The sequence below is a fragment of the Sminthopsis crassicaudata genome, chromosome X, assembly GCF_048593235.1.
Source record: "Sminthopsis crassicaudata isolate SCR6 chromosome X, ASM4859323v1, whole genome shotgun sequence".
Taxonomy (NCBI): domain Eukaryota; kingdom Metazoa; phylum Chordata; class Mammalia; order Dasyuromorphia; family Dasyuridae; genus Sminthopsis; species Sminthopsis crassicaudata.
In genome coordinates this window covers 10,344,365-10,369,176 of record NC_133623.1, presented here as the reverse complement: position 1 = coordinate 10,369,176, position 24,812 = coordinate 10,344,365, and the positions used below count along the sequence as shown (strand labels likewise).

The following is a 24,812-nucleotide window of genomic DNA, read 5'->3' as shown; positions in this document are numbered from 1 at the left end:
TAAACATTTGTTCACTTGTTATGCTGGAGATCGGAAACTCCCTTCATTAAACCCCAAACTCTGAAAGAAGCAGTATTTTTCACATGAAGTATCTTCTCTGTTCCCTTAAGCCATATCAGGGCCCACTCAGAAGGACCATACTCAATGAGCATGTCTTACCATTGAGTCTAGTATTACTAGTGACAGAAATACAAAATGGCATAGTGGAAACTGGGCTAGCCTTGGAGCCAAGAAAACTTGAGTTCCACTCTCACCCCTGACACAGATGAGTTTTGTGACCCCAGGAAAGTCCCTCAATACCTCAGTGCTCAAGGCCAGTTCTTAGTGCCCAATAATACTATTAAAAGTTATTGAGGGTCTAACCAAAGAGTTTTGTTTGTGTGGGTTACATTTATAGATATTTATCATGTTGGAAATAAAAATTAATTCTGAAAGGGGTTCAGAGACCCCCAGAGTCCTCTGGACTACAATCTGAGAACCTCTGCTCAAGGCAACTATGACTAAGGTACAGAGAATGTCCCGGCTTGCATTGATGGAGGGAGGTTCCTTACTGGGCAGTTCCCTATAACAATAAAATCACAGATCTGCTTCATCTCCCCTATTAGGAACAATAGTCACAACCACAGCAGTAGCAACTGTCACATAATCTTGGGATGGGAAGCTTAGGGGCTTAATTTCTCTTTGGAGCAGAACATAAAGATCTGTAATCTGCTCACCAAGTATCTTTTGGCTGTCTCACAGGAGAATATTCCATGGGAAATTTTCATTTATAAATCTATTTTATAAATGTAAATAATGACAAGTTCCAATTTGTGATCCAGTTTATACTTGGATAATGTACAATTTGGGGGACAGGGAGTTTTGCATGAAAGGACACATTACTTAAGAACAATATCAACAGCAGAGTTTGCCTAAGCTTCCTAAACCAACGGATCAGGTCAGACTTGATAGCTCTACTAAGGCTGATGGCATGGGGGAAAGTGCACCCATCTCTGCTTTTTGAATGTTCCCAGAGTTGCCAATAATTTCCGGCATGATGAAGAGAAAACCTCATTGTGTCTTTAAGGGTATGATGCACAGCCTCTCCTTACAAGGTCTTCAAAAGCCTGCCAGTGCGTCCTTGATAAGACTCAGCCTGGCCGACTAGGGGTACAAACATGTGGTGCAAGATGCGTACCCTACTTGGGGTTGGAAGTGCTATACTGCTATTTAGGAAGTATAATCATCCAATATACCTGTTATTTAATCTACTTTTCCAGTTTCTAGGGTTTTCAAATGAGTATGACTTCAATAGAGAGTTAGTTTTCCAGTACAAAATTTTCTGCTGACTTCTACTGCCTTGTTATCATGGTAGGTGGGCTTGTTGCTAATGGTAATAGGATCTTCGCTGAGCACTGGTCTTGAGTAAATCTTTCTATTGACTTGGGGGGAGCAGAAGATGATTTACAAAGGCTTAAATATATGTTATAAACTAAGCAAGACTACTTACAACCATATGGATATAACAATGAAAAAGATGGAAGGATAATTTTAGCTAATTTTAGCTTTAGCCCTATGGGCAAGAGTGTCATTTTTAACAAAAACAAAGGAAGAAAACTGTATCATGTGTATGAGTGTGTGAATGTGTGTGTGTGTGTATGAGAGAGTGTGTGTGTGTGTGTGTGTGCATGAAAGAGTGTGTGTGTGTGCATGAGAGAGTGTGTGTGCGTGCATATTATCTATTCAAGTCCCCCCACTGCTTCAGCCCAGAGTAAAAGTGACACAGATGATGTGTCTGTCACCTGAAGCCCAGCCCAGCTATGTCTGCCACCAGAAAGCGAGTCAGTAGCTGATGGACAGATAGATATAGAAAGAAGTAGCCCAAAAAAGTAGTTCCGTAAGGTAGAGCAGGGCTCTGATTAGAATCTGAAGCTGTGTAGAGAGTACCCCTACTTAGGAAATCGTGGTTCCTTGAAATCTGCACATGATGTGTCTATATACATTAATGGTAGCCATAACTGCCTTTGAAAATGATTTTTTAAAAAAGAAACCATTGTCAGGGAATTCAAACAATTGAAGCTTATTTGTTAAAAGTGGTCTCAAATGTTCACATTTCTTGCCCTACTAAAGATGCCAACGAGAATGCAAAAACTTCCCTGGTGTCATATATTGAGATTTATGACATAGAATGAGCCACTGTGCCCTTACCTTGTGCTGGTATCTAGTATCAAATGCGTGCTTTATCAAAAGATGCTTTATCACGGTGATAGCCAAATAGCGGATCTCGTAGTTGTCTTGTAGAGCAACAGATGTTTCCCTCAGAAGTAGCCCGACCAAAAAGTGATGCTTGCAATATTCATCCGATAAACTCGATTCGAGGTTGGAATCTGCAGAAAACAGGAAATTACAAACTCTATCAAACTCACTTAAATATTGTTTTAAACAAATTACAATAGCATGTTATATTATTATGTATACCATGCTACAGAAAAATAACCATAGATTTATTCTTTTATGAGTTAATCAGAACAATTCCCTTCTTTCAGAAAATAAATTTCCATAAAATGCAGATAGATTCTTTGAATTGCGTTTGGATCTCATATTAATACATATACCATGCTGTATAAAGATAACTATGGTTTTATTCTGTTATGAGTTCATCAGAACAACTCCTTTCTTTCATAAAATAATTCTATACATTTCCATAAAATGCAGATGGGTTCTTTGAATGGGGTTTTGATTGATGGGCCAGATGATGAGTTACATCAGTGAATTACTGTACCCTATGTCCTTTTTTACTTAAAATATTAGCCTAGAATATTACAGGAAAAGACCTTCATATATAGCAGTGAAAGCAAGTTTAAACAAATTTTAAAAGCTAAATATTAAGCGTTAAATCTTTCTCACTTCTTTCATCACCACAGTAATAAGAATCTAGAAAATGCACAGAAACATTGTTTTAAATTTCTTCTCAGAAATCTTCACCTCAATCTCCTGTTCTCACCATCACATCACCCTCTCTGATCCGTTGCGTGGCCGACCTCCTAACCTCAATTCTCTGGTTGAGTTTGTTCTGAGTGACTCCCCCCAGATAAATTCTTCTCTGGAGAGTATTATCCATCCTACCTCTTCCTCAAATGTATTTTCAGCACCCTTGTTTCTATAGTTAGTATATTATACTTCTATACTAAACAAGACCCTTAGGGTCTTGTTTAAAGGCCTTATGTTTTCTGTTTTATTTGAGATTCTGTTTTGTATTCTCTACAATAACTACTTCATATAATGTTCAGTGTTCAGCAGGCATGAATAAATGTTTTGTGAAGTATTTAATTTGAACCAGAATAAAGTCCAATACCCTCTCCTCATCCCATCACTTTCCCTGACTTGCTCTTGACTCTTGTTAATATGTGAAGAACAAGTGAGAAGTTGGGGTCCTTGAGCCTTCAATCATTTTTCTGTTTCATTTCTGCTTTTAGTTCTCTCCGTGTTACTCAGATAGCCTCTTGCTGTCCTGACTAGTCTTCTTCAGGATTATTCTTGAGACTGTCTGTGCATATCCATATCACTGGCAAGGGAGTTCATCCTTAACTCTGCAAATAATCTGGGCCATGTTCATGTACCCAGAGAGCTTCATCAGATGACAACAAATCCCTCTTCTAGGGTTCTGGCCAATCAGCTAGATGGGCTACGAGAAGGCAGCTTGACTAAGTGAGCATGGCAGTAGGGAAAATTCTGTTCCTTGACCTGAAAGTCAGCTGCAAGCCCATCCCCCAACGCTAAAAGCCATCCTATCCCAAAAAGGAACAGGTTTCTAAGCCCATAAAGCAGCTGATTCTGCTGGGGATGTTAAAGGAGGGTCCCCTCCAAAGTTCTATGAGAATGTCACTTGAGATCTTTTTTTTCAAGGGGATTTAAAAAGCAAACCAGAAGCTCATTCACTTAAGTCATACAGTCAAATCAACAGAGTATATGGTGGCTGTTTTATTTATTTTTTTTTTAAGTAAGTAAATTAAGTTAGAAGGAACCCAGGTTAAACCTACCTACTGAAGTCAAACGGTCCACAGCAAATGAAAAAAAATCTAATTACCATGTGAAAAGAAAAGGGACAAATAAAAAACAAAGCAACAAAAGAACAACCGTTTATAATAAAGCATGCACAGCAAAAGCATTCCCATTCCACAGTAGTCTGGGTTGTATTTCTCTGGTTTTGTCAGCAGGCAAGCATCTGCAAGTTTCATATAGGTATCCCACCTATACCTACCCATCATATGTACCACAGAAGAATATTTCAGGTCGCAAATCTGGCACAACAGATAGAATGCTGGGCCTGGAGTCAGGAAGACTCAAATCTGGCCTCAGACTCTCCCTAACCATGCGATCACAGGCAAGTCACTTTACCCTCTTGGCCTCAGTTTTCTTATCTGCAAAATGAGCTGGAGAAGGAAATGGCAAACCTTTCCAAGAAAATGCCAAATGGGGTCATGGAGACTCAGACAGAATTGAAAAATGACTGAATCGTCATCTGAAGTGTGACTTCTCCACACTCTACACTCTAGTGCTATCAGGAAGAGACAGGCTATTGCCAGGCTCCTCAAAGAGCACTGCCCAGATTGCAGCCCATCTGGCCTACTCCCTAACACCCCCCCCACAGCATTCTGTTCAAGGAGCCTCAGAAGATGAAGAATATGGACCCAACAACAGGATGTACCTTGAACTCTCTGAAGTTTGGGTTTTGCAAATGCCATTGGCAAATTTAGAGGAATGTAATGTTCATGATTACAAACTGTCTGCAGAAATTCAAACTTGTACTCAGCCAGAACCTGGGTGGGGGAAGAAAAAAATTAGGCACATGTCCATATTAATGCGATTCAGCATAGATTCAAAGCTTTTCTCTTGTAATGAAGAGCATTCATTTGTGCAACAGAATTACTGCGAATCATAAACATGGTAGGAATGATCTTTGGGAAGTTGGGGCAGAGGAGGGGAGGGCAGCCCCCTTGAGACTATGCAGGACACTCAGTCTCATGCTATACTATCATCTCCCAAGCCCTTAGTCATGATCTGCAGTCATCTTAGCTGGGGACCTGCACCCAAGTTCTTAAATATCATGAGCCCTTGAATATATGAAAAGAACAGTAAGGAAGAATTTGGCCTGAGTTACTAAGCAGGTTGGTGCTGGACCACATATACAGAGAAGATAGGCCCCCAAGTTTAGCAGCCCTGCTCTGGGCTATTCAGTGCCCAGAGAAATGAAGCCAAGACTCTCCTATTTCCCTTTTCTTTTCTTAGGGCAGTAAATCATCTCCCAGAATTCTTTCCTAAAATCTAATTGCTTTTCCAGATTTCTGTAAATTTCAAATTATTCTAGAATTTCGAGAGCTCAGCAATGGAGAAGCAGCTGCCCCTATTAACCTATTTGTTTCATATTCAGGTGAACAAAATGTAAAAGAAACTTTTTTATACCCACTTCCAAGAGAAAGCAGATGTTTTGTCTAACTGCATATATTTATAACTTACCTTGGGATCTTTGGGGCTGAATCCAGACATATAATCATTGATCAGATTGAAAACAAATCCTCTGTCCATCAACGTCAGGCAGCGCTACGGAAATCAAATAAAAAGATGCTGTGAGGGGGCATGATTCCCATAGCCTGTGAATATTCTACCAAAGGTTAGCTATTCCCATTTTGTTGATGAAAAAACAACAATGCACAGAAAGAGTAAAGGGATGACAAAGTACAAAAGTTGGGATTTGGGGCTTACCTCTGCAGTTTTCACAAACTATCTGATCTGCTCAACTTTACTGCTTCCCTTTTGGCCAAATCTACAAAGCCCATGACGAAGATGGTGTTAACAGATAACAGATAAAAGCAAAGCCTTCTGGGGTGGTCTCCCTGCCTATGATCTCTTCTCCTGCCCATTTGCCAACACATTAATCTTCAAACAGCATTATGCTCAGAACCATCAATGGATCCCCAGTTGTGATAGAATTAAATTCTATAGCTAGGAATCCAAGGTCCTCTATAATCTGATTCCAACCCCAAGTCTCTGGCCTTAACGATAGCTAACATTTATATAGCACTTGCTATATATCACACCACGATACTAAGAACTTTATAGTCTTCACAACAGCTCTGAAAGATGAATACTCTTATTTTACAGAAACTTGCAGAGGGTGACAACAGTGTGAGATTTGAACTTAAGTTTTCCTGACTCCAGGCCCGGTACTTTATCCACTGTACCATCTAGCATTCTCTCATATACTACTCTCCTATATGGGATTACCGACTTAAGAGATCATGTGATTCAGTCTTTTCATTGTCCAGATGATAAAACTTAAGAAGGATTCTTTATACAATATTTTGGATGTCAAATTTGTATCTATTATTTCCTAGAAGTATTTTCCCAAACTATTAATTTACTTTCAATTATATTGGGGTTTTGTTGTATTTAATTTTAATAAAATGATGAACAGCCATCTTGTTTCTCATAATTTCTTCCATATCCATAATAGGAAAAAAAGTCATCTCTTGTAATATCTTATTATTCATTTTTTGAGTTTCATTTTATTATCCAGCTGAAATTTACTGCTTGTGTGAAATATGGTGTGAGTCCAATTTTTTGTGTGTGTGTAAACGTATTAAGTAATCTTTCCTACAGTTTTTCATTTCAATCAAATACGAGGATGATGAGGTCTTGAACATGCTCCTGTTTTCAGAAGACATGGTGCAAAAGATCTGGAAACACTGCTGACCCCTAAATGAGATCCGAAGCCACTCGCAAAAGCTCAGCCTAACCATGTACACAAGAAAAACAAAAACAAAACCAAAAACAAAGGAACAAAAAAGAAAAACAAGAGCATGAAGAATCCTTACTATTATGATATGTAGTTGATGGATAACCCATAGAACTGGTTCCATCTGTAACTATACATGTGTAGTCTCTATACATGATCTAAAATTAAACAGAAGGTACAAAGTAAAGCTACAGATGATGCTTTTAAGACATTGTATGATGCTTTTTATAGCTCCAAATTTCTCCTCAAAACCAAGATTCATAGATCATCGATATTCTTCTGGTGATGTCAAAGGGCAACAACTAAAGGAATGTCACAGTCTCTGAAGAACGGAAGTTGTAGGTCACCCAAAAAGCAATGGAGAGGTAGGTGTAGGGTGGGTGTGAATACATTATTATATCTTTTACACATTTTCATCTGAACAAATTATTACATATTTCTGAAAAGTATCATTTTTTGGAAAGGTGATATACAATAAGTTCACCTAGTAACTATTAGACCATTAAGGTGCTATGAATTCCCTTCCAAAAATATCTTCCCCACAGGGAAGTGGATGTCAGATTTCTACTAAGTCAGTCTCCTTGATTTCTTGTTCTGGAATCAAGATTTTCTTCCTCCTGGGAAAGAACTGCCAGGAGAAATAGTGTATAGGTATTTATCAGTGGAGTGATGTCTGATTGGCCACAATGCAAAACAGTTGCATAGTAAGGGGTAACCAATGGACAGAGCCCATCCACACAATGTCAAGCTATTGAGAAGAAGGCCCTCAGAGTGTTGGAGGCTTTACTGGAGGATACAGAAGGGTCACGTGGGCTGAGAAAGCATGAATAACTCTAATCTGTCCCACTGCAGAGAACCACCACATAGACAGGGCCCCAAATTTATACACAGGTTGGTTATCCAAAATCCATCTTTTTCTGCAGACTTGCTTGGATATCTGCTATTCTCAATTCTGCTCCACTGGCTTCTCTAATCTTTGCTCATTATCATATCCTGAGGGGAAGGTGGAGCCAACTTTTTTCTGGAAGAATGAATCCATATTGCCTACTACTAAAGTAGTCAAGAGTACTAGACCTGGAGCTAAAAAAATTCTGGGTTCAAATAATACCCTTTAATAGTTATGAGACCATGGGTAAGTGACAATCTCTCAGAGCCTCAGTCACCCCATCTATAAAATGGGGACAATATCTGCCCCGCATACCTCAAAGGGTTGTTGTGAAGCTCAAAATATAAAATGCCAAGGAGCATTACAACTGGTGCTCAATAAATGACTTACTAATTGCCGACATATCACATTATGACAATACAAAAATAAATCTGGTGTACTTTGCCCTACCTAACCAGTCTTTAGTTGCTAGACATGAACTCCCAAGAGAAAGTTTAAATGACTAATTCTTTTTTGACACATTAGATGTGTCAAAAACTGATTATTTATCAGTTCCTGATTTTACTTGAGAATGGGGTTTAGCTATTTGTTTGGTTTCTAATAACAGAAAGCCTTGCATAATAGTAGCAAAATCTTACTTCAATTCTGGCAAAGAAAGATTTCAGGAATCTGAGACCTGTATCCAGGTAATATGAAAATGTAATATCAGTAATATGAAAAGGTAAGATCAATAATATGAAAATGTCATGTCATCCTAAGTGCACACAGATGGGTTTCAAATGTATTGTCTCCAGGGTCATTCATTCTCTGTGGCATTGTGGGAAGAGTGGGATGAGAGGAAAGTAACAATGACGAGTCCCATAGCTCTCCCTCATCTGAGAGACCTACCTAACTTGCTCAACAAAGCAACCATAGCTATCCCTTTATTTTTTTTAAGAATGATGCAAAACATACAGTTTTCAACTTTCACCCTTGTAAAACCTTGTGTTACAATTTTCCCCTCCCTAGAGGGCAAGTAATCCAATATATGTTAATCATGTTTAAATATATATATATATATATAAAATCCAACACATGTATACATACATATTTGTACAATTATCGTGCTGTACGAGAAAAATAAGATCAAAAAAGAAAAAATGAGAAAGAAAACAAAACGCAAGCAAATCATCACAACAAAAAAGTGAAAATGCTATGTTGTGATCCACAATCAGTCCCCACAGTCCTCTCTCTGTATCCCTTTCTTTAAAAGAATATTATATTAAGTTTGGCTAGAAAGTCCTTCCTTGAAAACATCACATTTTCTCATAAAACTGAAAGAGTATTTTTTTCATCAGAAAAGCAGAACCCCAATATATTCAAAATGTTTGGAAAGGTTTTAGGGTGATGGCTGGGCCAAGGGCACATCTGTGCTTTAGCCTAAAGAACCTCCTTTTTTTTTTTTTTTTTTTTTTTTTCCCCTTGAGGCTGGGGTTAAGTGACTTGCCCAGGGTCACACAGCTAGGAAGTGTTAAGCTTCTGAGACCAGATTTGAATCCACTGCGCCACCTAGCTGCCCCCTAAAGAACCTCCTAATGACCATTATACACTTGAACAACAATACTGCATGAGGATGTATTCTGATGGAAGTGAATATCTTCAACAAAGAGAAGATCTAATTCAATTCCAATTGATGGACAGAATTAGCTACACCCAGAGAAGGAACACTGGGAAATGAGTGTGAACTGTTTGCATTTTTGTCTTTCTTCTCAGGTTATTTTTACCTTCTGAATCCAATTCTTCCTGTGCTACAAGAAATTCTGTTCTGCACACGTATATTGTATCTAGGGCATACTATAACATATTTAACATGTGTTAAATGCCTGCCATCTAGGGGAGGGAGTAGAGGGAAGGAGGGGAAAATTCAGAATAGAAGTGAGTGCAAGGGATAATGTTGTAGAAAATTATCCATGCAATGTACTGTCAATAAAAAGTTATAATTATAAAATTAATAAAAAAATGTAAAAAAAATAAAAAATAAAGACCCTCCTAACGCTGGCCTCTTTTTTTCCCTTTACCCTTTGCCTTTCCTTCTTCCCCTTTCCAAGACTTCAAGAGTTTCTTTTGTATCTTGGGACCCTGATATTCTAGGAAATTCACTGTCATATTTCTTTTGTCAGGCCATTTGTAATGTTTAAGAGGACTGGGATATTTTTCAAAAGGCCCAATTGAACATAGTGGATAACCAGAGCCTATTCCATGGAGAGACAGAATTCTAGAGTCTGGGGAAGCAACCATCGGAGATGTTTATTGCCTCACCAAAAAGTCTGGATAAGTTGGTAGAGACTCAGTCAGTCCTACTTCCGTGCATCTATCCCTAGCCAGTGCCTACTCTCGGCTCTATGTGACCTTGATCTGGGCACTTCCCCATTCCAGGTCTTAGTTTCCCCAATCTATAAAATGAAGAGGTTGGAAAGTAAGTATGAATAACCATAAAAGGAAAGGGAAAGCTCCATATGACCAAGCTTGGTCCTGGAGAAGAGATGCAAAAATTCACCTCCCCTTTCCTTCATTACAGAAATAGGCTACTATGGTAGAGTGGGAGGGGAGAGGAGGAAGGGAAGGGAATAAGCATTTATATAGCTTCTATTGGGGGTGAAATTATTACTTTTTACACATATTTCATTTGACCCTCACAACAAGCCCTGGAGGTAGGTGCCATTATTGTTCTCCTATCACAGCGGGGGCAGCTGAGGCAGAGGAGGGTTACACACCTTGCCCAAATCACACAGTTCCTAAGTGTCTGAGGCTGGATTTGAATCCAAATCTTCTTGACTCCACACCCAGTGTTCATCCCTCCCCTGACCAGATCCTCAATCATTTTTTATTGTACTGTAAGGTGGAAAGAGCACACAGCCAGGTCCCAATTAATGCCATCAAAGAATTCCCTCAAGTGTTGACACTATTTGAATTCTCATAACATATTTTCTTTTCTTTTCTTTTTTTTCCTGACCCTGGGGTTATGTGACTTGTCCAGGGCCACACAGCTAGGAAGCGTTAAGTGTCTGAGACCAGATTTGAACTCGGGTCCTCCTGAATTCAGGGCTGGTGCTCCATCCACTGCGCCACCTAGCAGCCCCTCAAGACATATTTTCATTGGACTGGAATCAATTACCATCGTTTACATAATTACAACTTTGAATAGTGTGACTTCAGATAAGCCGTGCCCAGTGTTCTGTCTACTGTGGCACCCACTTGCCTCCACGCATTTACAATTCCCACTGAGAGCAGCACCCATAAGCTCTATGGGTGGGAACTTGCAGACAAGGTCAAGTTAGTTATTCATTGTCTTTGCTGACATGGGTTTTTTTTCCCTTTTTCTTTTTAAAGATACGCTTGCTGGGCAGGAGAGAAAACAGGAACATACATGAAAGGGAATTTTGTGTAAGAAAATCAAAAGGCATCAAGAAAAAGGCAGCATGGCCACAGAGTGACAACCTCTAAGCCAACAAAGCTGGGATCCGAGTGCGGACCCAGACATGTATTGATTGGCTCTGTAATTCCGGAGAAGTCCATAGACCTCTCAGCCCTCAAGGAGGTACTATGTGCACTGGTTCTTAAAGGTTCCCTCTACCTGTAAATCCAACATTTAGCCATTCTTCAACTTTCAAACATTTAGACTTGGAAACAGCTTGCCTGCTTTCTGGAGAGTCTGCCTCTGGAGCTCAGAAGGAAATATATTTCCTAAATACCCACAAAGCCGCCTTATTGTGTCCCAAGGCCAGCAACCAGTCTAGCTGCCACAGGAGGACTTCTGATGGCCAGTACTCCATATTCCCTTCTGGCCATGTGACCAAATCTACTTTCTTATAGAAAATAAGTTATGAACAGTAGCCGGCTGCCCAAGTAGGCTCTCAAAAGACAATTTTAAGCCTGAACATAACCAGAATTCTTCTATAGGTACCAATGCCATCTATAATTACTCCCTTAGAACTAAAGGGAGGAAGGCAGCCAGGTGTAACAGGAAGAAAGAAGATGGATCTGGAAATCAAGGGATCTGGTACTACAAAAGAAGAAAGGAAGAAAGAAAACAAGTATTTATCAAGCACCTATGATATGCCAGGAACTGGGCAAAACAAATATTTTGTGTTATCTTCACAACAAGCATAGGAGGCAGGTACTATTGTTATCCCATTATACAGATGGGAAAATTGAGGCAGATAGCAGTGAGGTAACTTGCCTGGGATCATATAAGTAATAGTCTTTCTGAGCCCAATCTGAACTCAGGTCTTCATGACACCAGGCCAGGTGTCTACTTGCTGAGCCACCTAAGCCAACCTCCTGCGTGACTTCTGGAAAGTCACTTCACCTCTCTGCCTCAGTCTCTTCATCTCTCTGTGCCTATGTCTCTTCATCTAGGTCAAGAAGAACTCAGAGAATCCTTAGGTATCTCTTAGAGTCTATGTTTAATTAGTAACAATTATTATAATTATTATTATTATCATGGAAAATGTGTTCCAAACTCCAACTTACGTAGAAATCTTTGGAAGACCACTCGTTTCTAAATTGGGGATTTGCCATACTCAGGGCTAGGAGGCTTGCTCATATTCTGCAAACACTCCAAAGTGGTCTCAAGTATAGTGACAGCAGAAGAAATGGTTTATCTATCCTCCATAAACATCTGGATTTGGGTTAGTTTACAGACAAAACATTTGACCAGTTGTGCTAATTGCTCACTTTTTTAATCTCAATTTTTATCTCAATTGTATGATTTGTATGTATCAAATAAGTCAAACAACTGGTTGTTTTGGCAGGGAAAAAAATCAGTCAAAACTGGTCATTTGGCTGAAATGACTGATTATTTTCATGAAAGCTGCCCCACGGTGGAGCTTCTGAACATCAGGAGGAAATGAGTGGGACTCACCTTCAGGAAGTTAGCCAAGCTAGAATTAACATTTCTTGATTCCTCTGGGATCTCCCCATATCGAATAGTCACGTGAGGAATTATTGCAAGAAGGAGTGAGTGGAGGACGTGATGGTAGGACTCAGGAAATCTCTGGGCTCTGGGAAGCTGAAATTAAACATGTAAAGAGTTAAAGGAACTGGCAACACTGAGGTGCAGGTACAAGAGTAGAGGCAAAGTCTCTTTTCTTCCTCCAAATACATTTTGTGGAGAGGAAAAAAGATCTGACGCAAGTCACGATGGCAATGAGCTATTGTGCTGTTGTTAATCCCAGTTGTTCTGGAAACCTATGTTCCTGCTCCCTTCTAGCTCTAGCACCCAAAGCAAGCTATTAAGTCTCCAACAATCTGGATGCCCAAAATCTCTCTCTAGAGAACTGGAGCGGGGAGGAGTTTTTGCCTTGTTGACCAAATCTGCTGCACAAAGCAAAGCACTCCAGGGGAAAAAAAAAAAAAGCTATTAACGTGTAAGACATCGACTATCCCTCCCAAAGTACACAGAAGCCAGACGCCTAAATGATTCCATGTCCAGGTTTCAAGTGGCAATACTTGAAAACAACTTTGCATAAGAGAGCCCAGAGTCTATCTGTCTCTATGCAATTTACACTGGCCCTTTGCTCCATCGAGACTAGGGTTGTTGCTTTGTTTCCCACAAGCTAATTGGAGCCAAGAGCTGAACTGTCTTTCTATACATACTAAAAGAAAATTGCTTTTATTCATTTATCTAATAAAAACACTTTTGAGTTTATTTACCTTAATTTTGTTTTCTTCAAGTAAATAGGAGGCCATGGACTTGGCCAGAGCTTCAAAGAAAAACCAGGAATACTGGAATGAAAAATAATGACAGCAGATAATTTCTAACATATTCCAAAATGATGAGGTTGCTCACATGCTAGAAAGCTGAATATGTGCATATGTACACAAGTGTGTGTGTGTGTGTGTGTGTGTGTGTGTGTGTGTGTGTGTGTGTGTGTGTATAGATGTGTATACTTGTGTGTGGGTGTAATGGGGAAGTTTTCAAGGCAGTAGTTCCCTCCCAACAATCTAAAAAGGATTACAAAAACAGTGCAATAGTCTGAGCCTTGGGTTTGAATCTGTGCTCTACTGTTCCTTCTGAGGCATTTGCTCTTGTTTCTTTATTTCTAATGGAGGAGAGATAGGGGGTGGGGGAACTGGATGAGATAAGATCCTAGGAACCAGTAATAGTCACTTTAATGCTAGTTGATAATAGACAGAAGGGATTTGAGGAAACTCCCTAAACATGTCACCACAAGTATTTTTTTTTTTTTTTTTTTTTTTTGCCCAAAGGTCATGTTCATGTATAAAGGCAGACTCGGGATTCCCTAAGAATAATATCTTCCAATGACAATTGATAAGAATTTAAAGGGAATCTAAATTTAGCCTCCCTAAGCCTGAAGCTGGGGCCCTCAGGCCTCTCTCAGCCTCAACTCCCTCTGGGACCGGCCTGAAAGGCACAACTTTCCCTCTATTTCCCAAGGGGCTCCTGGGCCCTTACCTTTAGCAGTTTATTTATGGCTAGAAAGTCCGCAGACTGCTTTAACGCTGTTGTCATTGCTGTGGCCAGGATTTCGTGTGTCATCTGGGCCTGAGGAGCACTTGGTTTCTCAGCCCGGAAACTATACTACAAAGACAAAGAAACCATGAACCCATTAAGATTATTAAGGAATTGATGTATGCCCCACCCACAAGAAAGCTTCTCCCACTAACCTTTAGAAAGGATCTTAAGTAATGCTCCAAGCCTTCTTCATGGCATTTTGACACAATGTGTAAGAGAACCCTAAAACGACATAGTGAAGACTCCAAATGAGGCACTATAATGCTCCTTTGTTGCTCTCAGGATTCAAGTCATCTTCTCAAGGGCAATGGGTGAACGTGGCACAAGAGCAGATTTAGACTTGAGGTCAGGAAAAACTTTCTAAGCAGATGGGTCTAAAGGTAGATCCCACCACCACTACCACTTGATGGCGGGCCATTTGGTGGGAATGCTACTTGAGGATACTCTGATTCAAGCACAGGTCAGACTGGATGGCTGCTGAGGTCTGCTCTAGCTCTAAGATATTGTGATCATTTCTGAATCACAGAATGAGAAGATTTGGGGCAAGCTCCAGTAAGTTTAAGGCAGTGGTCATCAAGATGAGAGAAAGAAGTGAATTGAGTCAGCTTGAAGAAGAACGAATAGCTCTTCATCCCTGATCCTCTACAAGTAAAAGTTCTTTTACTTGATCTCCATAGGCCTCCATGGCCTTAATGATTCCCAGATCTATATACAAAGCCCTCATTTCTCTCTTGATTAGAATTCTAGTTCTGCATCATCAACTGCTTTTTGGACATGGCAAAGTGGATTCCCACAGGCATCCCAAAGTCAACATGTCCAAAACATCACCTTTCCTCCAAAATCTACCCCCCTTTCCCTGAACTTCCCGCTTTCTGTTGAAGGCACCACTGGTCTTCCCATCTCTCAGATTCGCATTCCTCTCATTATCCTTGAATTCACATTGTCTTAGCCAGTCAAATGCCAAATTTTGTCATTTCTACTCTGACTCCATCTCTAATACCTGATCCCCTTCTCTCTTACAGTCACTGCTCTCATCCTGGTCTCAGTGTCCTCCTCCTCCAATACATCCTTCTTATAACTGCCAAAGTGCTTTTATCTAAAGACCAGGTCTGACCAGGTCACTTTCCTATTCAATAAAATGTAATGGTTCCTTCAAGATCAAATATAAAGTCCTCGTTTTGTCATTGAAAGTCCTTCACAACATGGTCCCGACCTACTTTTTCAGTCTTACATTTCTCTGTCTGTGTACATGTATGTATCTGTGTGGGGGTATATGTGTGTGTGTATATACATATATATATATATATATATATATATATATATATATATATATATATATATATATATATATGTGTGTGTGTGTGTGTGTGTGTGTGTGTGTGTGTGTGTGTGTGTGCATATATAGAGATATCTATATATTTGTTCCCTACCTGTTCCCTAAACAAGAAATGAGCTGTCTCTCCTATCCCTATATATATATATGTGTGTGTGTGTGTGTGTGTGTGTGTGTGTGTGTGTGTGTGTGCATATATAGAGATATCTATATATTTGTTCCCTACCTGTTCCCTAAACAAGAAATGAGCTGTCTCTCCTATCCCTATCTTATCCCTTTTTCTTTCCAAACTCAGCTCAAATACCATCTTCCATATGTGAAGCCTTTCTTGCCCCCCCATCCCCCAAGCCGCTAACTAAATTACCTCATAGTTATTTGCTCTATATTCCATAACTATTTATGTACATGTTCTCTCTTAATAGTATAAAAAGCTACTTGAGGGCAGGTACCGTTTCCTTTTTCTAGCTTCCTATTTCCAACACCTAGCACAGGCCTGGCTCACTGTATTGTGGAAGAGTAAAAAAAAGATTATTCTGTAAGATGAGTTTATCTCAATTTAAATATAGCAACATTCAACCAACTAAAAGGTTTAAGAAATATGCCTCTGAGTCCAAAACACATACCTTCAGGTAACCTAAGCTTTGTACATTGTCATTCAGTCTCTTCCCAGTTTTCTTTATGTATATTCTATTTATTATAGAAGTTATTCTATGTGATACAATACCTGGAAGACAGACTCACATTTAAAGCCCAGGAAGAAAGGATAAAAAGAGAAAAAAAAAAGATGAGAATTATGTTTGTGATTAGAACAAAGTGAAGGACAAATTTGAGATAATCCAAAGTCCCTGAGGGAAGAAAGAAAGATATCTTTTGATCACTGCAGACCACAGGATCATTATTGTGTTAAAAACTAAAAATAAGAAGTGGGGAGGGACCCCTCAAAAGAGAAATCATTGAAATTTTAAAAAAGATATGGCCTGGAGATGGCTGAAGGCTGGGAATTATGACATTAGGATTCCACTCGTTAGGTCACTATTTGGAAGTTAAAATCATATTTGGGCTCCAAGGCAAGATTGGATTAAAATCAAGCAAGATTGGATTAAAAAAAATCTCAGGTATTTGTGAAACTCACATGGTGCAGGTGATAGCCACATCATCTTCTTGGGTCATATTTGTGAGAACACGAAAGAGTTGCGTAAGAATTACAGGTAGAAACTGTATCATTACTTGAATCTCCATGGCATGCAAACACTAAAATGAAATGTTTAAAATACACACACACATTTACTAAATAGCATTAGTGATGAAAGCGAACAGAAATATGAGAGACTCACGTAAAGCTCAATATATAAATTTCAAAATGTCAAGTACCTATGATTTCATCATAATGGGACTTCTACAAACCTACAGCTGTCTGGGGCTCAGAGAAGCCAATCAGCTTGCCCATGGTTATACAGTAAGAGGCACAGGAGGGTTCTGAATGTCAATTTTCTTGACTCTAAAACCAGCAATCTAGCCAATAAGTAGCACTGCTCCTCAAATACAAATACAGAATGTACCAAAAGTCTTAGTGTAGTTTAACTGTGGTGTTTTGGAACACTCTCTAAAGTACTATGTAATACTAACGCTATTTCATTGTAGTCAAAAGTCAAAACTTAAGAAGTTGCTCCTTTGAAAATAAATACTTGTAAGACAAAATGTAGTCCTGATCTGGATGGACTTATCTATAATGGGCCTTTCCTTGTTTTCTTGGAAACTTTTATGTTTCTACAGGATTTTTAAAAGGTCCCAGTTTTGAAGAGAATTCCTTGATGCCTTTACATACAGAGTATATGAAACAGATCTAAAAATGGTAGATAATGCCAATGTATTCCTACACTTCCTGATCTGAAAGGTTCAAAGAACTGGAGAGTCACTTGCTGCCAGGAAATGAGCTCTCTCCTCACCTCCCCATCTTCGAATCCCCCTTTTCTTTCCAGCCCCTTCCAGCTCTCCCACTGCCCATCAGACAGAGATGCTGTGGGGTGGATTTCATCTGGGTACCTCTCCCAGTCCACGAGGTCTAAGGTTCCTTTTGGTTCAGAGAAGCTCAATTCTATTCCGGAAAGCAGGTGGCATTTCACCAACTGCCACTAGGGGTCAAGCTGGCATAATGCATACAGCAGTGGGTACGTGCCCACCGAGAAATGTATCTGCTCTGTTCTGTTCAGTCATTTACACAGTTCCTCACCCCTGAAAAAGTCAATGAACCTAACAAAGACATGGGACTGGAAAATCAATGAGAGCTGCTTTGCCTGGTCAATCCTGGAGGGATGGATTTGACTCACAGATAATGATGCCACCTCAAGTACCGCAGTATCCTTTTTCTTGATTAACATTTTATAGTGTTCAAAGTGCATTCACATCGATTTTTCTCCTCAAACTAACCCAAGCGTTAGATATATCAGGCATTATAATCTCCATTTTCCAGATGAGGACACTACGGTAGAGTGAGATCAAGTCACTTGCCCACAGTGACATCTCAGTGGCAGAACAAGGACCAGAGGAAGACCTTCTGACCAAGTGCAGCATGGGGGATGAAAGATTTAGCCACAAATTCTCCATGTCCCACTCTTCAATGAACGGTTATGGAAGTTGACTTGCAGGGCTCATCCAGCGTTAACAGTCTATGACACTATGTGCTTGCCTCCACTTGGCTTAAATACTATGTGCATTCCTGGGAAATTTTGTCAAGTCTTCACCCAAAGTGCATATGCCTCCTCCTCTTAGCTAGCTTATTAAGAAGCAGCCCCTAGCTGCCATACTAGCTGAGGACATTACTCTTGATAAGGATAGAAGGCATAATGATTGATTTTAAGCTGTCTCTACAGCTCAGTTATCTCCATTAAAAATGGACAAAAATTGGACACCACCATCTCCATGACAATATATAACCAAAATCTTTTGGTCCCTCAGAACTCTGGCCCTCACTACTTTCCCCAGGTTTAGCACAGGCTGTCTGAGCAATCAGTTATGTAAACTGTGGCCCCAAGTCCCATCCGTAGGACACTATATTCCCAGGCTGCATAGGAGGCACAGATCCAGTCAGTCAACTAGAATTTAATGATGTGCCTGCAGCGTGCCAGGCTCCATGTTGAGGAAAAAATATACATTTTAATCAAAACATCAAAATAGAGGGGAAAGGGAGAACTCATCACTGTGAATTCAGCTGGTCAATAGATTCCTAAAGGCAAGTCAATGCCATTTCTTATGGTTCCAGAGGTGGTGGATGGGAAAAAAAATTAGTTCAGGAGAAATTGACAAGAGGGTCAAGACACTATCCCAGGTCTGCCACGTGCTACCTATATGACATCGGGTAATTTCCCGAACCTTTCTGGGTCTCAATTTCCTATGTAGAATCAGTTCCACTGACCTTTTACCTCAAACTATGATCTTACTATCCCATAATTCTGAAGTGTGGACAGATGGCGTGAGAAGAGAGCCAGTCATTTTATCACCTCTCTCCACAGCCAAGACTGAAATCTATCTGTGATTAGTGCCTCTGACCCAGATCACCTTGTGCTACCAACTTTTTTCATATGGCGTCAAACTCTCCAGTTCCCATCTTTCTCAGTTTGGACTGCCTAGACATGCAGATTGTAGCTCATCTACTATATTCTGCCATTATATGGATTTCCTTCAGCTATCTCCCCACAGCAGCTTGGGAGGAGCCTGGGACTCCTTCCGCTGTGCAGCACTCCACCTCTGTGTTCCCTTCTCCCTTTTCCAGTTTGTGCTTCCTCACATAACTTCTCATCAAGGCATAATTGCTACAGGAGTAGGATGTCCTGAGTCTACCTTTGAGGTACTTCCCAAAGATTGTCAGTTAATATAAGAAGTTCCCTTGACTATTGGGGATACTTAGAACACTGCTAAAAACAAATACAAACTACCTAGGATACCTTCTCTTTTTACTCAGTGGGCCTTTTCACAGTCCTGGAGGCACAGACAAGGACATTTCATCCCACAAGCAACACTGGTTCAACTTCTCGTGGCTTCTTGGTCTTTTTGAAGAATCTGAACTTACATTCTTAGTAGGAAGTCAGTAGGATAAAATACTTCTGAAATTTCAGTTTATTGAAGTGAATATACATTTAGGGAGAAAGGCATTTTTAGAGAAGGAGCGCAGTTGAATGGAAAAAGCATGGGAAGATTTTGCTTTGAGTACTGGCTGCTACTCACCACATGCTCTTTCTTGATCAAGATATTTAATCACTATAAGCCCGAAGTTCCTCAACTGTAAAAATGGGGTGTTGCTACCTATCCTGCCTGTTACAGAGGGTCCTGGGTGGAATAAATGTGAAATCATATGTGATGGCAATTTCTAATCAGTAAAGCATGTCTCCCAGATAAGCTATGATGGTGATGACTTTGATTTTCTCTACAACATTCAACCGAGAATCAGATTTGGAATTCTTGGGCTAGAATGTCAGCTTCTCACTAGACTGATTTTACTTTTTGTGTCTAGAAAGCCATCTCATGGAAAAGCAAGGGACAAAAAGCATGGTCTCAGCCAAAACATATTCAGAGCATTAGCTGCCTCTTTTCAAATGAAAACATGGCAACACAGAAGCTTACAAAGCAAACTCATTTTGACTGGAAAGTTTACAGAAAGCCACTGTGCATTTACCTTTAAATATTTAATGAGCTCCCCTGGAACTGCTTTCGTGCCAGACTGTATTGCCTGACAATGACAGAAGAATTTGTGCACGTGCAGATCCTAGAAACCAGATGGAAAGAATCATTATCCTTCAGCACAAATCTATGTCCCGCCCTTCGGTCCAACATCTGCCAAGTGAGCTTTGCTAGGTGTACCAAAGCTCAAACTCTACAGTGACTACTACTATTCTTTTCATCTGTACCTCCAAGCTTCCTTGACTACAACACAGCTGTCAACTCCCTTCCCCTTCTCTTGCTTGCATCAAAGTTGTACACTGTAGGCAACAGCATGTCAAAAAATATCAGGCTGTCTTCTCACTTCACAAAGTAGTTCTAGAAATAAACACCCCACAATGGGGTGAGGAGGTGCAGCAGAAATGAAATCCTCATTTAACCAACTCACTACTAAGTGGATTTCCACTGAGGACAGGCTGAACTGCTTTCAGCTCCTCCAAAGAACTATTCAGGTGCATAATTCCAATCTGTAGAGAGCTTCAGAAGGAGTGATCCTAAGCCCCTCACCACTCAGGGGCCAAGAAGCCAGACAAGTCACAGTCTAGATGCACGGGGAATCTGGAGGCCCTGCTCCCTCGGAATGGCCCTCTGACCAAATCTTCTCAAAGTTTCTGAGACCCATATTTGGCCAACACTGCTAAAGCTCAACTGCCTAATTCTTTTTCTCCACCACTAAGAGTGATGGAACTCTGACTGTCCGCCTTACCTGAGTGTAGATGGTTGATTCTAAGTGCGTTTTGATCCTTAACAGAGGCTTTGCACCATCTACCCACTTCATATCAAGGCTTGACTGCTGTGAACAAAAAACGAAAGGCCTTGAGTTTATTTCATATCCACATGACTAGCCTAAAATCCCTTTCTGCATTTAAACATTTCTCCCTCTTTGGGTAGCATAACGTCATATAAAGCTCACTCCTGCATTTAGAATAGATGCCAAGTAAAGTTCCCCTCCAAAATAGCAGGCAGCTAATGCCATCTTCAGAGAAAACATAAGTATCATTCCCTCCCCCCCAAAAAACTGGCCTTATGCTTTCCATAATGATCTACTTTTATAAGCAAATATTTTCCTACCCTTCTGGATTCTGTATCACCGAGGCTCAGGTAGCCAGGGGGAAGGTTGGCTGAGACTGGTAGCTGCTGTTCAAACGTGATTACTCTGCCATCCTTCAGCAAAGGCACCCAGGCGAACCCAACTGCCAAGACAGCAATCAATCATGAGCAATAGAACTCCCAAGCCAATGGAGCCCAGGCCAATATGTCTGGGGAAGAGGAGTAGGAATTTAAGGACTGTGCAGTGGTGGGGGCTAAGCAGCCCCCCGAAAGCTGACAAAAGAGCTGAGATATTTAGCCTGTTTCTCAGTTTCTTGGTCATATAATTTTAGAACTTCTAAAAGACAATAAAGCTCTAAAAACTCTATTCAATTCTATTCAACAAACACTTAAGTATTTACTATGGCAAGAAACATGATATGGTGAACAATGTGACGGTCTTGGAGTTAGGACCTGTGTGGTCATGGACTCGGTCACAACCTCTCCATGTTTAAGGAACTTCCCAAAGATTGTCAGTTACAGAGGCATCAAGAGTTCCCCACACCCAAGGTATGAATGTCCACAACACTGTCAAGTGGGCCCCAAGCCACAGTAAAATACACTGGAAAATATTTAACAAAATGAATACAAATACAATCAAAACAGATAACCTGGCATCTGAAAACTAAGTCAACATGAAACCCATATGGATCCTTCTGTAGAGATTAGTAGATTCCATTTCTATTTGACATTGCTACCCTACATGGTCTGGCCCATCTGGCCTGAGATCAAAAGAAAACGAAAAACAAAATGTACCAGCACCAATGCTGAGTGCCAGAGATATGGGGGGAAATCCAATAGACTGCCTTTAAGGAGATGTTGCCATTTAGAAAAATCTACATGGTAGCCATGTGGTATCAAGGAGACCCCTAAAGAGGCTGTTCCAATAGACGGGTGAGAAAGAATAGCATTTCTGTGGGGACAGGGAAGGGGATGCATACTATGGAGGTAATAATCAATAGGAAGAATGGAAGGGGAAATTAGAAGATGATTCTCATACTAGAAACCCAGTCACGTGATGATCATCGTGTGGTCATCCAGAATATAAGTTTGGAGGAGAGATGGATTTTAGGGAACTGTAATGACAGTGAGATCCAGTGTAAACCAATGGTATAGCTATACCCCAAAGAGAGCAAAGAAAAGGGAAAAGGGCCCATGCATACAAAAAATATCTACAGGAGCTCTTTTTGTGGTGGCAAAGAATTGGAAACTGAAGGAATGCCCGTCAACTGGGGAATGGCTGAACAAGTTACCATGTATGAATGGTATCAAAGGTGACGGCTTCAGAAAAACGTAGGAAAACATATGAATCGATGCAAAGCGAAGTGAGTGGAATCAGAACAATGTATACAAAAACAGCAATATTGTAAAAAGAATCCACTCTGAAAGACTTAACTCTCAATACAATGACTCACCACATCAAAAACACGCTTCCTACCATCAGAGAACTGATACACTCAAAGTGCAGATTGAAGTATGGTTTCTTCTAGTTCTTTCTTCCTTTTTTACTATAGAGTAATATGGAAATTTATTTTACATAAGTATACTTAATTGTTATAGGTTTTTGTTTTTCTTGTCTTCTCAAGAGGTAGGAGAAGGCGAGGAAGGAGAGAGAGAATTTGGAAGTGACAATACAATTTAAGACATCTTTGAGGAAAGACAATGAATTCTATATTGGATGTGTTGAACTTGGGATACCTATAATATTCCCAGCTGGAACTGTCCATCAGTTAGTCAGCAATAAGGGTCATCCTTAGTTCTCAGAGGGCCACCTACCTAGTAGTCAGAGATAAAGCTGTGACTCAAGTCCCCCTGCTACTGAGGCTGGTTCATTGACAGCACAATCCCCCTCTTGTCCCCGCACCTCTTCGATTTTCAGGAAATCCCTTTATATTTCTTCATTTGTACATGTGCTGTATCTTCCTAGAAGCATAGAAGCTCCTTAAGGGCAAGAACTATTTTATTTTTATTACTAGTAGTCTCAGCTACTAGCAAAATGTCTTACATAAAGCAGCCAAGGAGCACTACAGCATTAGGCCCAAAGTCAAGAAGACCAGAGTTGAAATTCTGCTTCCAGACACTTATTGCTTATGTGACCCTGAGCAAGTCACTTCACCCCATTTGTCTCAGTTCTTTCAACTGTAAAATGGAATTAGTAATAACATCTACCTCCCAAAGTTGTTGTGAAGATTCAATGTGATATCTGTAAAGCATTTAGTCCAGTGCCTGGCACATTTAGGTGCCATTAAAAATATTAGCTGTTATCATCATTATTACTACATGGAAAGGATCTAATGAAAATTTACTGAATGTGAGCCTATCGTCATGTCCTATTTTTGTCATCTTTTAACTGGCTGAACAACCCTACTGACTTCTTATATGGCATCAACTCTAGGCCCTCTATATCTCCAGTCACCCTCTTGTTAACATATTTCCTAATATGTCATGGCTTCAATTGAACACACAACTTCCTATGTGGCCACGATTCATTGATACTTTCTTTCCTGCGTGTTCATGAACCATTCCTTCGATACAACATTTTAGAATTACCAGGACTTGAAGTCTGATTCACTGGCCCACAGACTGGAGACCCCGTTTATTTCTCACTTTTCTAACTGTCGAAGGCAATGAGTCCTATGAACTTTCAAAAATCATCAACATTATCTCAACAATCCCATCTGCCAGTTCTTTTAGTAAATAAAGACGGCATTCACCCGAACTGAGTCACATCCAAAGGGCATTAAATACAACCAGGGGTTCTCTTACTGTCTCTGTGAGAAGATGAACAAATTTGGAAAAGGGACCTATTTAAGGACTTAAACCTAAACACAGGTGGTGAACAGTTGGCAATAGAAGCCAGGCCTCCCGGCTCTCAGACCTGGGCTCTCAGTTAGTTTCCTTATCTATGAATGACAGATAGTACCCTCAGACTTTCCATCAAAGGGTTTGTATAAGGGCAAAATGGAATCATGGGAAAAAATACATAAGAAGCTTTACAGCAATACATAATCATCATTATTCCTTAACAAAACTACTCAGGCAAAAACCCTACCAGAACGAGGAGCTGAGTCTCTGTTAAGGAGATACAGCACAAATGTACCAGACGACTGTGTTAAAGAACAGTAAACTAACTGCTGTATGAAACCTGGGGGAGAAAAGCAACGAAGGGAAATCAAGGAAGACTTCTGAGAGGAGTGAGTTTTTCCGTGAGGCTTTAAAGTATGAAGAAGAGTTCAAAAAGGTCCATCAGAATAAAAGCCACATAAGAGGCATGGGATGTAGAGATCAATGGGACTTCAATTTGAGCCATAGAGGAACATTGTTTCTCTCTCTCTCCATCTGTATGTCCCCCATCAATGTGTCCCCTCATCTGTGTGTCTCTATCTGTCTATGCATCCCCCTTTCTGTGTGTCTGTCCCTGTCTATTTGTCTGTCTCCCAGTCCATCTGTGTCCCCGATCTGTCTGCCCATCCCACTGTCTATTTGTCTGTCCCTATCC

At 40.2% G+C, this 24,812-nt stretch overlaps 1 protein-coding gene across 7 annotated transcripts in view; it reads right to left on the bottom strand.

The window, feature by feature from the left end:
- The window catches only part of DOCK11 (dedicator of cytokinesis 11), a 199,325-nt gene that overhangs the window by 57,210 nt on the left and 117,303 nt on the right, over positions 1–24,812 (bottom strand). For 4 of the 7 annotated variants that reach the window (XM_074277427.1, XM_074277422.1, XM_074277424.1 and 1 more), the window contains 12 exons: positions 21,296–21,417; positions 20,931–21,017; positions 20,181–20,270; positions 16,644–16,762; positions 14,331–14,400; positions 14,119–14,244; positions 13,356–13,427; positions 12,565–12,711; positions 5,497–5,580; positions 4,688–4,799; positions 4,020–4,058; positions 2,188–2,366 (listed from right to left, as the gene is read on the bottom strand). In XM_074277427.1, coding sequence (XP_074133528.1) covers positions 2,188–2,366; positions 4,020–4,058; positions 4,688–4,799; positions 5,497–5,580; positions 12,565–12,711; positions 13,356–13,427; positions 14,119–14,244; positions 14,331–14,400; positions 16,644–16,762; positions 20,181–20,270; positions 20,931–21,017; positions 21,296–21,417 — 1,247 coding nt within the window. The remainder of the gene's footprint in view (positions 1–2,187; positions 2,367–4,019; positions 4,059–4,687; positions 4,800–5,496; positions 5,581–12,564; positions 12,712–13,355; positions 13,428–14,118; positions 14,245–14,330; positions 14,401–16,643; positions 16,763–20,180; positions 20,271–20,930; positions 21,018–21,295; positions 21,418–24,812) is intronic. The other 3 variants (XM_074277425.1, XM_074277426.1, XM_074277423.1) reach the window with 2 other exon arrangements.